Below are 16,639 nucleotides of genomic sequence, written 5' to 3'. Positions count from 1 at the left end.
AATAAATCTATGAATTTGCCAAAGAATCCATCTCAGACGAATTATTATTTTTTTGCAAAATAGTGTATGTCCTTTTTTTATAAATAATATTCCAAACTTGGTGTGGCATAACATTTTGGTTGAAGCGTGGCATTTTGTTGTGCGTTCGTTATAGGACACTATGGTTTTGCCAAAAATGTGTGGTAGTCTTAATAAATAGGGCATGGCATTCATGTAGCCTTAATATTTGAATTTCCTAATTTTGGGATTTTCTGTTGGCCCAATGCTTTTTTGGCCTTTTTTCCCTATGTGTTTTTTATGAGATTTAGTTTTTCTGAGCCTTTTGGTAGTTACTGGCCCAAAAGGGGGTTCGTGCTAGGGAAGTCATACTAGGTGAACGGCTTGCTAGTTCCTATCTCTCCACATGATCAAATCGTTCAATGTAATCCTACCCCTCGGTTGACGGCAGCTAGATATGGGCGTCCACATATGTAATCGATCATGCAATCCATGTCCTTTATCCTTTGATGGCCCCCGCAACCCCCCGCCGCTCCTACTTTAACCTTTCTGGTGGGCTCCTAGCCCCATCTTTTTTTCATTGGTGCTGCCCATCTTTGTTCGCTCCCTTTCCTTTCACTGTTCACCAGCACCGCATCAAGTTGATTTGCCACTCCTTCTCTTCCCCCTTCTGCAGCAGCCACAACCGGTGGTGCTTCCTCCTTTTTTCCCCCTCCTGCAGAACCACAACGACTGGTGCTACTAAAGGCATCGTGTGATGTCCATTCTCTCCCGGAGCTACTGCACAGGAGTGCTCTTCACGCACACCCGCTGCCGTGACCCGAAAACACTGTTGCCGCACGCGCGGCGGTGACGTGCACTACAAGTGTACGCGGGGACTGCTGCAAGGCCGTGTTGCAACCAGGAGGCGACGGAAGCGGCGCTGGTCTAAGAGACACCGCACCCCTGCAACAACTATTGTCACGTGTTGCCACCACTGGCATCACCCCTTGCTACAGCCGTCATTGTGTTTTGCTACAATGCAGAAACACTCGTTGCTTTTTTCTTGCTACAACCAGCCGCCATCCTGCTACAACCGGCTTCACGTTTTGCTACAATCGGCGCCACATTTCTCTACAACCGCCATCGTGTTTTGCTACAACGCAGGAGTCAACCTCGTGTGTCTTGCTACAACCAGCCGCCGCCCTGCTGCAGCCAACTTCATGTTTTGCTACGACCACCAAACGTGCTGGGGATGGCGGCACCCCCATGCTACAGCAGATGCGGCAAGCGCTGCGATGATGACCACGATGACCTTGTGCTGACGATGGCGACCTGTTGCAACATGCCGGGGGCACCCCGGGGACACGGGCGGTCGGCAAGCGCAGGTGGCGCGTGGGTGGCCGAGGATGAGCGGGTGCGCTGGTCTTTTTTTTTTGATCAAAAGGGGTTTCCCCCCGCCCCATTTTATTAGAAACGGAGCAAAGCGCAAGTCAACAGAGACTGTTACAAGCGATCGGGCCTACCCGAGAGTGGCAGACCGGAGTAAATTGAAAGCAGGAGAAAACTACGGCCTAAAAGGTTCAAATTCGCGCGACATAGCTAAAGCAAAAACTGCCGAAATGGAAAGTGCCTACTAACAGAACAGACTGACTACAGCCCTCGCCCGACCCAAGACAGAGGCATTCCACGATATGCAGGGGATCGTTCATTTTTTTTTTGCGCAACCACATTCCTTCACTCTGAATGAGCCTTCGGCGCCTCGTCTCGGGTCCTCTTCACGCAAGCTCTCAGCCCAATGCCCACGCAATCCTGAGCAGCTCGCCTCTTCGCCGATCCAGGAGTTGAATGCATCTTCTCAGCAGCACCGATTGGTCGCCCACACAGAGAATCTTCCATTGATGTAGCGATGAGCTGATCCTTGCCAAGATTGCACGGGTGCTTGTCCACGGCGCGCCCTGAAAGCACATGTCATTACGCATAGTCCAAATGCTCCAAATGGTAGCAACACAAGCAATATTAACAACAGATTTCTTGTTATTCATGTTCCAGAAGGAAGATAATTCAGTCATATTATTAGGACTATTAAACTCAAAGGAGTCAGACACATCATTCCAGATTTGTTTGGCAACCACACATTCAAAGAATAGGTGACAAACTGTTTCATCCTCATCACAAAACAAACACTTTAAGTTTTCCACCACCCTCCTTTTATTCAGATTATCTCTGGTAAGAATCTTATTATGGAAAGCTAACCACAGAAAAACTAAATATCTGTGGGGCACAGCAACTTTCCAGAATTTTTTCCAAATAGGGGTAGAAACCCCACCCCAGTTAATCATGTTATAGAAGGACTTGACTGAGTAAATCCCTGATGATTCCAACACCCAAATAGGTTGGTCCACCTCATTAGTAATGGTCATGTTAGATATGATTCGGATCAAATCATGCCATCTCTCCATAAACTTAGACTCCACACATCTGTTGAAGGTAAGATTTAGAGTAGAACCATCCCACACCTCAGAAACTGTACAATGCTGTTGTTGGCAGATTTCATAGACATCCCAAAATTGGGTTTTTAGGGAAGAATCCCCCACCCTAACGTCATTCCAAAAGCTGATCTTTTCACCATTTCCCAACTTCCATTTGTAGAAAGGTCTAATCCCTTCAAAAGCCCAGGTAACCCCTTTCCAGAAGGGAGAGCCCACACCCTGTTTGGCCCACAGTACATTGGGTTTGTCAGTTCTATATTTGTGATCAACCAGCCTCACCCAGTTTTTATCACTGTCCATAAAGTACCTTTTTGCCCAGGAGGCTAGCAGAGCCATGTTAAATTCCCTTAAGTTGGGTACCCCCAGACCACCAAAATCCTTTTTCTGAGAGATTAGCCCCCAGTTAGCAAGATGATACTTATGCTCATCTCCCAGGTTCCCCCAAAAGAAGTGAGCCATCTGTGAAGTGATGGCCTTGATCGCCCATTTGGGGAATTTGATGACAGACATTAGATACATAGGGACACTGGCAATGCATGCTTTGAGGAGGACTAACTTTGCTTCATAGCTAAGTAGTCTCCCTTTCCAGCCACAGATTCTCTTAATAATTTTGTCTATGATATACTGAATGTCTTCTCTCCTCAGCTTCAGGTAATGTAATGGAACTCCTAGGTATTTCAGAGGGAAATCCCCCAACTTACAGCAAAATATTTGGGAAAGTAGCTTAGCATCATCTTCATTCATATTAATTGGCACTACCTCACATTTGTCATAGTTAATCTCCAACCCAGAAAGGTTTTCAAAACATGCCAGGAGCCATTTTAAATTCCTAACATATTCAGGTTTAGGGTTAAGAAAGAGGATTGTATCATCAGCATATTGCAGACATATCAGTCCTTGTGGGATGATATGGGAACAATCCCAGAGATAATATTTCTGTTAACAGCTTTGGCCAGCATACGAGAGAACACGTCAGCCACCAAATTGAAAAGCATGGGGGAGCTTGGATCTCCTTGCTTGAGACCTTTCCCCCCTACAAAGTAAGGTCCTAGGACATCATTAATTTTAACACAGAAAGAGCTTTGTTGCAAAATGGAGAGGTTCCATCTAATCCACTTAGCTCCAAAACCCCTAGAAGTTAGCATCTCTACTAGGAAATCCCAGTTCACCCTATCATAGGCTTTTTCATAATCTATTTTGAGAACAATCCCAGACTCATTTGATTTATGAACTTCATGAATGGCCTCATGGGCGGTAACCACACTTTCTAAAATAAATCTGCCTCTTACAAAAGCAGATTGGCATGGAGATATAAGCCTATGACCTACAGGGCCAACCCTGTGTGTCATAGCTTTACTAAAGATCTTAACAGAGCAGTTACTCAAACAAATTGGCCTAAATTTCCTCATATTTTTGGCATCTGGCTCTTTAGGGATCAGGGTAACAATAGAATAATTTTATCTCTGGATATCCAGGGTCCCATTCTCAAAATCTCTCACAAGTGCCATAAAATCATGTTTGATAACCTCCCAAAAGTGTTGATAAAAAAGAAATGAGAGGCCATCAGGGCCGGGGGCCCCACTAGCATATGAGCCCATGATGGCTTCTTTAATTTCCTCTTCTGAAAAGGGTCTTTCCAGGGAAGCATTCTCTACTTCTGTCACCATTTCTTCCTCAGACCAAAACTGGTCATCTAGATGGATATTAGGCCTGGGTTCATAACCAAAAAGGTTTTTATAAAAGTCAGTAGCAACATCCAACATGTCTTTAGTGGAGTATACAGGCCCATTTGGCCCTTCCAGGATAGAAAATTGATTTTTTTTTCTTCTTCGTTGATTAGCAACAGCATGAAAATATGTTGTGTTTCTATCCCCCTCTTTGATCTTTCTATCTCTAGATCTCTGCCACATGGCAGTTTCCTCTTTTCTCCAGATCTCTTCAAGCTCTCCCCTGATTTGTTTCATTCTGAGGACATCCCCAGCATTGGTTCTATTTTGTTCAGCAAAGACATCAAGGATGTAAAATTCCTGAAGTAGGTCTTTTTTCCTTTTCTTCATGGCTGCTTCAAGGTTTATACTCCAGCCTTTAACATTTTTCCTAAACAGCTTGGTTTTAAACTGCCAGGTCCCAATAGCAGTTGTGCATGGTGAAGGTGTGGCCCAAATTTTCTCTACCAAGGCTCGAAAATCTGGTTGTTCCAGCCACCACTTCTGAAATTTAAAGGGTCTGGATGGGTTACAAGTACCCACCCCAGAGTCAAGGAGAATTGGGGCATGGTCACTTCCCACCCTAGGTAGTGCACACAAAGTGGTGAGAGGGAAGTGACTGTCCGAGCTAGTAGCAGAGAAAACTCTGTCAATAGTGGCAAAGATGGGATTGTCCTGATTATTACTCCAGGTATAAACCCTGTTAGACAGCTTATACTCCATAAGGCCCCATTTATTTATCCAGTCATTGAACAAGAATGTCCAAGAAGTGTTTATATTGCCTGAGGATTTATCTTTAGCCTCTCTAATCAGATTGAAGTCACCCCCAAACAGAACAGGATAGCACAAGTCATCCATACTTTCATGTAGTTCAGCAATAAAGTCAAGTTTGTCTACAACATAAGTTGTGCCATAAACCACAATCAAATGCCAGCAGAAACCATCATTTTTGTTTTTGAAGGTTATGATAATACAATAATTCTTATTACTAACACTAAGCACCTCAAAAAGATTAGATTTAGTACCCACAAGGATCCCCCAGAAGAGCCTACAGCAGGTAGCATATGCCAATCATAAGCAATAGAGCTAGCTAGGGCATTGAGAAAAGAGTCAGACAAGGTCTCTCTCTTAATTTCTTGAAATTCTAAAAAATCAGGCTTATACTTGTTAACTAAGTCAGACAGGCACTGTAGTTTCCCTTTTTGGCCCAAACCTCTAATATTCCAAAAGATACCAATCATGGGATTTTGAATGGATGTGTCAGACTAAAAAGTCCACCTCTCACAGCATTCCCAGAACCACCCTCAGCACCAGCAGTGCCCCCTGGTGAGTTGGTGTTGGGAATGTCTCTTTTTGGAGTACAAACTCCATTATCAGCACTAGATCCAGTCTCTAGACTATCAGGCAGAGATACTTCAGGATTCTGAGAGGCAAAAACAAGGCATTTTTCAGTTTCATCTCTAATAATGTCATTAATGATCTGGTTTTTATCTATCTCACCATCACCAATCTTGATGTTAACTGCAGAAGCATAAGCCTCTAAACTAGATGTAGGTTCGGTAGTAAAGGACTTACTTTTAAATGTAGGGGGGATTTCCAGGTTTTGTTTCATCTTGTAAGCTGCAGCTTTCTCCATGATATTTTGCCTGTTGTGGACCCTGGAGCTCAGTCTTGGAGCAACCACCGGGCCCCACTTGTTCTTGGGTGTAGCCCTTTCCTTGGTTTTCTCCATAAATTCCATTATCTTCAAGCCACTAGCTATTGGAGCTTCAACAGTAACTATTTCCTCATCAGGTTCAACAGATTCACTGTCAGTATCAGAAGTAGAGTCTTCCAGTTCTTCTAGCATACCAGAACAGTATATTTTTTGAGCAGACACTGGGGAAGTGATAGCTGCTTCACCACTTGACGATGCAGCAAGCATACTGACCTCATTTGCTTTGTTGTGGGAAGTGCTAAGGATTTTGATTGCCTCAGAGAAGGGTATCGAAGAGCACATGCTCTGGGCCACAGTTTCTTCTTCAGTCTTCTTATTAGCTCTCACAGGAGAGATGCATGCCTCCAACAGAGCAAGGGGATGGAATGTAGCACCATCATCAGTCGCTTTCTTCCCAGCTGGAGTTTTTGTGGGGGCTCTGTTGGCAAGGTCTAGGTCATCTATGGGTTCCTCTCCATCATCCAGGATGTCTTTATTCAGTTCCTCCTCATCAAAAACCTTGTTGTCATCATCCACAGCTATGTCAGTAGGTCCATCATCATCATTAGGATCATCAGCCCCTATCTGGTCAAAACCTTCCACAGTAAAGGATAAGATATAGAGTTTTTTCCTCATCTCCATAATCCTTTCGAAAGGGATCTTAGCTGGGTCCCTACAAGCAATTTTGACCCTCACTTTCTCATAGAAGCTCTTCATCAGACCATTCCAATCTACATCCACAAGGATTCCAAAGCAGGAAGCAATTTGAGATAGGACTTTCCATGTGCACCATTTGGATGACAGACCCTCAACAACTACCCATGCTTCAATAAGCTCGCTGAATGGGTCAATTGAACCGGTCCACTTTTCCACAGACACAGACACTCCATCGATGGGCAGATCAAAGGCAGGAAATTCAATCAGTTCTTCAACATCTTTCCAGGGTGGGAATCTGACCAGGAACTTCTTCTCTGACAGTGGCCTGATCTGCCACGTCCATTGTTTGTTTTTGCAAAATATACCAGAAAGATTCTTAACTAGATCTGACTTGTTGATTTCGCCTTTCATGATCCAAACTTCTCCGCAGTTCCTGAAGTTCAGCCAACTTGCTTCTCTACCCACAGGAGCGTCGATGTGATAGAACCCCAGTCCCAGAGCAGAACTCCCAAAGAAAGTGGCAACTGGATGAGGTTGCGCCCAGGCTGCGCAATTATTGACATTGTGACCCTCCAATCCACAGATGAAGCAAGCTTTCTTCTGGATGCAATTACCAACGTAGTGGCCAGGGCCTCCACAGGTAAAGCAAACCATATCCTTGTAACGCTCGTCGAAGACTTGCACCGGTGGGGTAGGAGGGATCGGTGGCGGTGGCACAGCGACGGTAGTTTGTGTAGGAGGGGCATCACCTTTACCAGGCGCAGCAGCAGGACGCGCACCCCCCGTGGCTTGGCGATGCCCCGGGATCTTCGGCGGAGCCGGGCCGCGTTGCTTCAGCCCCCCCGGCGGCGTATTCTTGTCCGCCATGACAGTCTGTGCAAAGGACTTGGATCCCGCCCCAATCCCCTCCCTGATGATCTTGAGCTGCGTCGGAGGAGGATCAAACAGGCGGAGATGCTTGACCGGGAATAAATCAGAGGGAGAAAAACATCCCGAACGAGCTAGATCTTTCCTGAGCCATCCTAAAGTGGCGGTGGTTTTGCTAGGTGGAAGGGGGTGAGGCTGGCGACGGCGGGGGGAGGGAATGGACCAGAGCTGTCCAAAAACCCTAGAAATACTTTCATCTGCGTTGTCTTGAGGAGGAAGCGTATTAGCCAAAGGCGTTTTCACTTTCTCGCATCGGATTGGTGGGAGAGATGTGGCAACGGGCCCCGCATTATCCCGCCCAAATGTATCCCCTCGCAACTCAGGGGAAAAATCCCAAACTCCGGCACTTTGGACCTCACCGCCGATGGTGATTTTCGATTCTCTGAGCACAAGCTCCGCTCAACCTCTACTAGTTCTAACAATATCATCGATTGTGAAAACATCTGACTAACCTGTCCCTTTGGGATACAAATCCCTTTGTTAGCTCTCGAATGGTCTCCTGGCGGAACCTCGCCGTGGTCTCCAAACCACGGCGGCTCCAGCACGCTACGGCGAGGCAGTAGATCCACCCCACCCGTAACGATCCTCAGGCGCTCGGTGGAATCACGCCGAGGATGCACTCCCATCGGAGGGCTCGCCGCGGCTCTGTTGACTTTGCTTCCGCCCTCGCCCAAACCACGAATTCGGCCGGCGGGGAAGACGGAAACGGGGGCATCCTTGCCCTCTCCTCCAGCGTGGCCTCCTCGAAGATTCTCCGTACTAGCCTCCTTTGCTCCACATCCGCCCTTCTTCGTTGGATCTCGGCAACCCTCATGGCCGCATATCTCATCTCCGGTGTGGTCGCCTCCGCAACCGCCCGATCCGCCATCTTCCACTCCTGCACGCACCGGATCCACTCGAAGGTAGAGTCTCCGATCCTGGTCGCTCGCTCCGCCCACCCCACGGCTCTGGACGCCATGAGCACCGCCTGCGGGATCGGAGAAATCAACCGCAGGATCTCTGGGATTTCCTCGCGAATGGCCGGCGCATGCTGCTGAGGTGGGGGAGGCGTGGGTGCAGCTAGCGCGAGCACCCCTCGCCGGCGTGGAGGCATGTCGCTGGGGCAGATCTGTGGTGGTGGCGGCTATGGCGAGAGGGAGGTGCGGCGTCGCGAGAGGGAGAGGGAGAGGCATCCGTCGTCTACTTCGGCCGCTCCTCCTCACTCTCCTCCGCCTCGGTCTCTCTCTCTCTCTAATGGCGGCTATGGCGAGAGGGAGGTGCGCTGGTCTCTCTTCCCTTCTTTTTTTCTCTGCTATTTTTGCTGCGAGGTGGACGAAGGAATCGTAGTAGCGTTTAAAAAAAAGAAGATAATGTGGTGGCGCGGCGACTGGCGCACAGCCTTGGCCATACTAGGTCGAATAATCAACATGAAATCTTAAAAGTGCATGTCCATGTCAAGTTTCAGAAAAAAAAGTGCATGTCCATGTCCTCCAACACGGGATCATGAACTCATCAAGTCCAAGTCTAACACGTCCTTCCGTCGGAGCAAACAAGGAAACCAATTACAGTCCATAATCCTTCCTTGTATATAACAACCCTCAGCCGTGAGATCTAGCTAGGGGATCGATCAATAAGCCAAGTTCCAGCTTCCTGCCGAGATCCACCGGCAAGTAAACCACATATATAGAAATCGGGACGGCTGCCGGAGATCGACCGGCTAGACGACGATGGGCGCTACCCACCAGTACTCCGCCATTGAGCAACCTGCAAGAGAAACAACATCAGATGTCCGCGTCCAAGTACTCCCGCTGGCAGCTATCATCGCCGGCTTCACCCTCAGCGTTGCCACAATATTCTGCCTGGTCCAGACCTTCGGCATATCGCCCTCCTACTCGGTCACCATTGATTCTGTCTCCGGCCTCGACCCAGCGACAGACCTAGGGCACAAGGCCGCACTGCGTCCAGAGTTCAACCTCACCCTCGGCGTCGCCTCATGGGGATACTGGGCCCATGCGTGTGCTGATCTTGGCATGTACGTCGAGGTGTCCTACCGCGATGTCTTGCTCGCCACTAGCTCTACTTTGATGCAACAGATCTGTGCCGGGCCAAGGGGCGCGGTCAAGCACCCCTTCGTCGCGAGGGGCGCCGGAGTGGTCATACCAGGGCAACTGCTAGATAGCCTCGCAATGGACATGCTTAGTGGAGCGCCCGAGTTTGATGTCAAGCTCCATGGACCCAGCCCAAGAAAGTTCGTGTGGCCATGCGGGCCTAGGATGGTCGGGGACGCCGGCGCCCTAAGAGCAGAGTGCGGAATGTAATCACTTGTCCTAGCTCGGTCTCAAGTTTATTTCTACTAGTATTATCTATATGAATATGGTGCAAGTGTTAGTTAGCAGTATGTTTTATTAGTCCTACTAGTTCGGCCTCATGTCTAATTTTGCTGCACATTGGTGTGTTTCTTTATTGCTGAACCATATATACGAAGTCTTCTTTATGTGTGTTTTGAACTTCTTCTTTTTTGACAAATTATATGTGTTTTGAAGATGAAGCTGTGTGCATCTAGCTATGCGAAAGCTGAGTTTGCTCTCATAATATATGTAACGCCTAGATGCGGTGTTTCCTGTTTCTAGTCAATAAAAAATCCTATATTGAAAGAGCATTTCTATGTTTTCCTTGATATTACTTGGATTAGTTTAAGGGAAATGATTCAAATCACCCGACTGACAACGACGCGCGCGTCTGCCGGCTCTATGACCTAGACTATATTTTGCAATTAAACTGTTGGTGTAATCTACCCCACCGCAACAAGTGATATTTTTTTTGAGAAGTGATATGTTGCGGGATCTTGATCTGGATCCCCTCATGAGCAGTCGCGTCCCGAGCTCCCTGTTGAGCCGACGCCTCCATGCGATGGTCCAACCACCGCCACCGCAAGCAGCAGCCTGACGAGACCATCAGAAAGCACGCCGATGAAGTTTCCTCTTTGTGTGTCCCTGTGTCCGCTCGCGACCAACGGCCATGGTTGGTCAAGCGCGCAGCCGGAGCTCCACCCCGGCCGCTGCCGCCCAGCTATGTCGTTCTGGCCCTATGCTGCATCGCCTCCACCACCACCATCATCGCATACAAAACACCCCTCCTCCCTTACCCAACTAGACCGAGCTATCGATGCCATGACTACAAGCAATGCAACACGGTGACTTTCGGCAACAAGATATGCGTTGCAAAAAAATTGCAACAAGAGCTCTCTTGCAAAAAGATTCGTCAACAAGACCTCTGTTGCAAAAAATTATTCTTTAGCACAACTTTTTTTTCAAGGAGACCTGTGTTGCAAAAGGGTTCTCGCAACACGACTTCTCTTGCAAAAGTGACGATGACGCTTCACTGGGAGATTGCGTCAGATCATACGACTTCTAGACCGACCAACGCGTAGTATGGCCCTTGGTTTAATTATTTTAACATAGTTTGAGTAATATATAGTTTGTACCCCCTAAATGTTTACTCTGTTTATAAAAACAAATTAAAGCATGTGTCCATTTAAAACATCAACGACACATATGTTCTCTGTTCAATATTTATACCAAACTAATTGGATGCTCCAGCGATGTAACACTGATGTGGCACGAAACTTAGACTTTGCCTATGCCTTCATCAGAAGCATGAAACTGAAGGACATCGTGAATCTCATCGATCGAAAGCATGAATCCATAGATCAACACAAGATCCAGTGCAAATTGCATTATTTAGAGAACCAAAGCTGGTCATATTCCCCATTGTTATGAACCTTTGCAACTGCCAACTACCAGGTAGCTTCAATTGGCGGCGCTTCCTCTTCCTCAACGACTACATCATCAAGATCTTCATTCTTCAATCCCATCTTGTTCAATAGTTCCTCAAGCACATGATCTTGTCCTTGCCGGATCCAGATGTCTCTGCCATGAAATCTCATGCATAGTTAACATATCCTGAGGAAATGTTATTCAAGATAGTTGAATCGTATTATTATTTTTGCTAGAAGTTGAACCGTAGATTAAGTCTTAATTGCAACAAATTAGTATTACTTGCAACGAATTAGTGTGTTGCATAATTGTTGGGTGAAACTCAAATGGTAGAATGCTTTTTTCGCTCATGAGAGGCAGGGCTATCGATACCCCCCATCTCTGCAATATATAAACATGTTCACCAACATAATGTAAACTAAATGATACCCCGCACGTTGCAACGGTCATCGGTTGCAATATGATATTAGATTATTTGGATGAATAATATGAGAACTAAAACTAAAAAATGGATCAAATAAAAAATCCTAGTTGCGGTGTTTCCTGTTTCTAGTCAATAAAAAATCCTATATTGAAAGAGGATTTATATGTTTCCTTGATATTACTTGAATTAGTTTAAGGGAAATGATTCAAATCACCCGGCTGACAACGACGCACGCGTCTGCCGGCTCTATGGCCGTCAGGTCGGATTTTAATCAGATCAATTGGGAGCGATGTATTTACCTAGACTATATTTTGCAATTGAACTGTTGTTGTAATCTACCCCACCGCAACAAGTGATATTTTTTGAGAGTGATATGTTGCGGGATCTTGATCTAGATCCCCTCATGAGCAGTCGCGTCCCGAGCTCCCTGTTGAGCCGACGCCTCCATGCGATGGTCCAACCACCGCCACCGCTGCTTGACACCGCGGGCAGCAGCCTGACGAGGCCATCAGAAAGCACGCCGACGAAGTTTCCTCTCTGTGTGTCCCTGTGTCCGCTCGCGACCAGTGGCCATGGTTGGTCAAGCGCGCAGCCGGAGCTCCACCCGGGCAGCCGCCGCCCAGCTATGCCGTTCTGGCGCTATGCTGCATTGCCTCCACCACCATCATCGCATACAAAACACCCCTCCTCCCTTACCCAACTAGAGCGAGCTATCGATGCCATGACTACAAGCAATGCAACATGGTGACTTTCGGCAACAAGATATGCGTTGCAAAAAAATTGCAACAAGAGCTCTCTAGCAAAAGATTCGTCAACAAGACCTCTGTTGCAAAAAAATATTCTTTAGCACAACTTTTTTTTTGCAATGAGACCTGTGTTGCAAAAGGGTTCTCGCAACACGACTTCTCTTGCAAAAGTGACGATGACGCTTGACTGGGAGATTGTGTCGGATCATACGACTTGTAGACCGACCAATGCGTAGTATGGCCCTTGGTTTAATTATTTTAACATAGTTTTGAGTAATTTATAGTTTGTACCCCCTAAATGTTTACTCTGGTTATAAAAACAAATTAAAGCATGTGTCCATTTAAAACATCAATGACATATGTTCTCTGTTCAATATTTATACCAAACTAATTGGATGCTCCAGCGATGTAACACTGATGTGGCACGAAACTTAGACTTTGCCTATGCCTTCATCAGAAGCATGAAACTGAAGGACATCGTGAATCTCATCGATCAAAAGCATGAATCCATAGATCAACACAAGATCCAGTGCAAATTGCATTGTTTAGAGAACCAAAGCTGGTCCTATTCCACATTGTTATGAACCTTTGCAACTGCCAACTACCAGGTAGCTTCAATTGGCGGCGCTTCCTCTTCCTCAATGACTACATCATCAAGATCTTCATTCTTCAATCCCATCTTGTTCAATAGTTCCTCAAGCACATGATCTTGTCCTTGCCGGATCCAGATGTCTCTGCCATGAAACCTCATGCATAGTTAACATATCCCAAGGAAATGTTATTGCAGATAGTTGAATCGTATTTTTTTTTTTGCTAGAAGTTGAACTGTAGATTAAGTCTTAATTGCAATAAATTAATATTACTTGCAACGAATTAGTGTGTTGCATAATTGTTGCGTGAAACTCAAATCGTAGAATGCTTTTTTCGCTCATGAGAGGCAGGGCTATCGATACCTCTTACAGTGGCAAAAGTGTCAAACTGATATATCATGGTGTTGGATCTCAGTGGATCGTGGCAGCAAGGCCACTCTACCTCTTACAACGCCCCGTTGCTTATTTAAGTAATCTGGCGCAAAGACCAATTGTCATTTGGAATCAAAGATGACATTGAATGAAAACAGTTTCAACATTAACAGACTTCGACTCGTTAAGCTAAACAACTTTTACTTTTGGATCATTTCAATCTGGGGTCGTATATGTTGCATGTGGGTCCCAAAAACCAAACTTGATACTATGATCCCACATAATGTCACCCCTCAGTTTCAGATCGAAGCAACATAGAGCCATGGGTAAAATTTATGAAAGGATCATAGTTCAGTGTTTGATACTGTAACTTGGACACACACAAACGCAGCGATGTGGATCTGCTAGAATCTGAAATCCACCCGCACCAGGTGCGTGACTTTCACATACTACAATAGTTTGCCATCTCACTCGAAATAAAAATGGAAGACATATTTAAATTTACTTCCCCAGGTCGCAACCGACATGTAAGAGGATAAAAGCACTGCATTTTCTATGGAAACTTGGCAATATATTAGCCTTGAAAGTTGAAACATAAAAGGAAGGCACAGAAATTTACTAGTTTCCTTCTGAACATTTCGGCGAGAGAGGAAGTTTATGGCAAGTGTTTTTTAGACGCAATCCGCAAGCAATCGATCGAGTCGACGCGCCCCCCTACGATCTATACTTGGAGCAAAGCCGTACCATTAATCCACAAGTGAAGCTCGACCAGCCGGCGGGACAAGCAATCATCTTCATCAATGGCGCGCTGTCACCACATCTGCTTGGCCTTCTTGGCCCTCGCGGTCCTCATCGCCTCCATCGTCTGGCTCGTAGCTCAGTGCAAGCACCCAACCCCGCCGCGCTACTACGCCGCCGTCGACGCCGTCTCGGTCCTCGACGACCGTCTCAGCAGAGGGCGGTGGCCGCCCAACCTGCAGTTCGCCCTGTCCCTCGGCGTGCAGTCGCAGAGCCCGCTGTGGGGCCGCATGTGCCTGGAGCGCGGCACCGCCGTGACGGTGGCCTACCACGGCGTCCCGCTCGCGCACGGCGCCCTTGGCCGGGAGGTCTGCGCCCAGCCGTGGATGCCGTGGAAGGCGAGATGGACGACGGTCGTAGCGCGGGCGAGCAAGGTGGATCGCACGCAGCCGGGGTTCGTGGTGGACGGGCTCGCCGCTGACACGAGGCGCGGCGTGCTGGTGTTCGACGTGACGCTGCGGATACCGGCGACGGGGCCTGTCGACGAGGACGGCGAGAAGATTGTGTCGTGCGTGGCGAGGCAGGTCGGGGACGCATCGTCAGCTGCATGCGATGTGCGCTACGAGTAATGCCAGACATATGTGATTTCTTCTACTCTACTTTAGATTTTTATAGTTCTTTTTGAAATATCTCCATACTAGAAGGGCGGTGTGCGCTTCGCTGCGCCGGTCCTCAGATTGCATAGGGGGTTTTTTTTTTGCTAGTTGTGATAAGTGTCACACGTGGCACGAAGCACTCCAGTCATGACGTTATTTTATAACTAAAGTTGCCATAAAAAAAACTGAAACTTGTCATCCAAAAAAAGTTGCCATGCTTGACAACTAAATTTTTTGGCGTGTGATTTTCCTACCTCTAGGTTTGAACATTGTAATAGGGAAGCCAATAAGGTTGCGCACGAGCTTGCTAGGTTGGCTAGATTTTCTTCTACCATTGATTGGTTTGAGAAGCCTATGTTTGAGATTGTACCATTCCTCACAAACGATGTATCTGTTATTTCCGTTGAATAAAGTCCATTTGTTTTTCAAAAAAAAAAGCTGATGGTGAGTTTGGTGCCACCTCATCACGCTGTGGCCTAACCGTCTCTTATTTAATTCTTTTTGTAGAAGTTGTGTGTAAGAATAATAATGCTAGGAAAAGGTAGGAAACCAAGAAACCGTTTGACCTTGTACATAAAACACACACCTTAATTTCACCTCAACAAAAGGCTCACACGGTTAGGGCATGTGCAACATATCATTATAGAAAACTACCCCTTCATAGCATTTATATATAGACAGCATATCAATAATGCATTACATAGATTTACATCCAAGAAAGATCGTTACAAACATATTCTTTCTTTCTCAACTTTCTTTTTTCACCACGTCTCGGTCACAAAAACTTGACTCCATGACAACCCTCATAGCTCACATAAATTTTTCAATGTTCATGGCTCACATAATAATAATAATAAAACCTTGATTGAAACAAAATAAAAGGCATGTGCCCTACTAGACTGCACAGCCACACCGACATGCACCCTTGTTCATGGGTTAGGACAAGGGAATGTCTCCAAGAGTCTTGGACACCACACGGTGAACAACATCTAGTATCATTTACATCCTCATACGGAAGCGAAACTTGAGCTAAATGCCACAAAAACATGTGCAGCTTCGCTGGGACCTCCACTTTCCAGAGCTTCCGCTAATCAGATTCCTCGGTGTCAGAATTAGATGATCCCGCACGTTCATCCAACCATGCCTCTCTGCGCCTCTTGGTAGCCACCAACATGCGGTAAGCAGAACGAACCGAAAAACGGTTGTTCTATTCGAAGTTCCAAGCCCAGAAATCCTCTTGCACACTGGTACATAGTGGAATGTTGATGATGACGCTAGCATCTGATCAGAGGAAAACCTGCTGCAACAAATTGCTATCCCAGCTCGCCGGAGTAGAGTCAATGAGATCGCCCACGCCATCTGCGGTGGATTAGGGATTAGAGATAAAAGAGGTCTCATAAGCTCGTCCCTAGGAAGCCAATTCCGGTTCCAAATATTGGTGCTACTCCCATTCCATGTCCTCCTGATCAGACCTTGACAGAGAACATCATGTCCTTCAATAATCTCCCTCCATATTTGGTAAGGGTGGGAATCAAGTTGTGCCTCTAGCATGGTGCGCGATGGGAAATATACTGCTTTAACGATCTGTGCACTGAGATTGTCCGGGGTTTGTAAAATTCTCCGTCTGTCGGTCTGACAAGGAGAGATTAAAAAGCTCAAAATCCTTAAACCCTAGACCGCCCATAAACTTTGGTTGTGTGTCATCGTTTCCCGTGAAACCCGTGCAGGTTGTGTTTGCCGTCCTTGCAACCCCACCAGGATATGTTCAAGTTAAGTACCAAACAGGTTGTGTTTCTGGGCAACCTGCATTTCAGCGGGTTGAGTCACGACGATCTGATGCAGGTTGTGTTTCCCATGATCTGTTGGAGGCATGTGTTCTACAGTTCTACAGCAAGTAGAGTATG

General features: G+C 46.6%; 1 protein-coding gene across 1 annotated transcript; it reads right to left on the bottom strand.

Annotated features, from left to right (window-relative positions):
• Window positions 1–1,522: 1,522 nt before the first annotated feature.
• Window positions 1,523–7,588, bottom strand: LOC123172800 (uncharacterized). The gene is made up of 2 exons (XM_044589709.1): window positions 5,750–7,588; window positions 1,523–1,934 (listed from the first exon to the last, which is right to left on the bottom strand). Exons 1-2 carry the CDS (start codon window positions 7,392–7,394, stop codon window positions 1,714–1,716), a joined length of 1,866 nt encoding a protein of 621 aa, XP_044445644.1. The 5' UTR covers window positions 7,395–7,588; the 3' UTR covers window positions 1,523–1,713.
• Between the last annotated feature and the right edge of the window lie 9,051 nt (window positions 7,589–16,639).

Source organism: Triticum aestivum, unplaced genomic scaffold (assembly GCF_018294505.1).
Source record: "Triticum aestivum cultivar Chinese Spring unplaced genomic scaffold, IWGSC CS RefSeq v2.1 scaffold10280, whole genome shotgun sequence".
In the NCBI taxonomy this organism is placed as follows: Eukaryota; Viridiplantae; Streptophyta; class Magnoliopsida; order Poales; family Poaceae; genus Triticum; species Triticum aestivum.
The sequence above is the reverse complement of the archived record's forward strand: the minus strand, read 5'-3'. Positions and strand labels throughout refer to the sequence as shown.

Excerpts from the sequence above, each read along its gene's own strand:
- LOC123172800 (XM_044589709.1), bottom strand. The coding sequence starts at position 7,394 with ATGGCGGACAAGAATACGCCGCCGGGGGGGCTGAAGCAACGCGGCCCG. Across the intron at positions 1,935-5,749 it reads AATCCCCCCTACATTTAAAA|GGCGCGCCGTGGACAAGCAC; the intron begins GTAAGTCCTTTA and ends ATGTGCTTTCAG.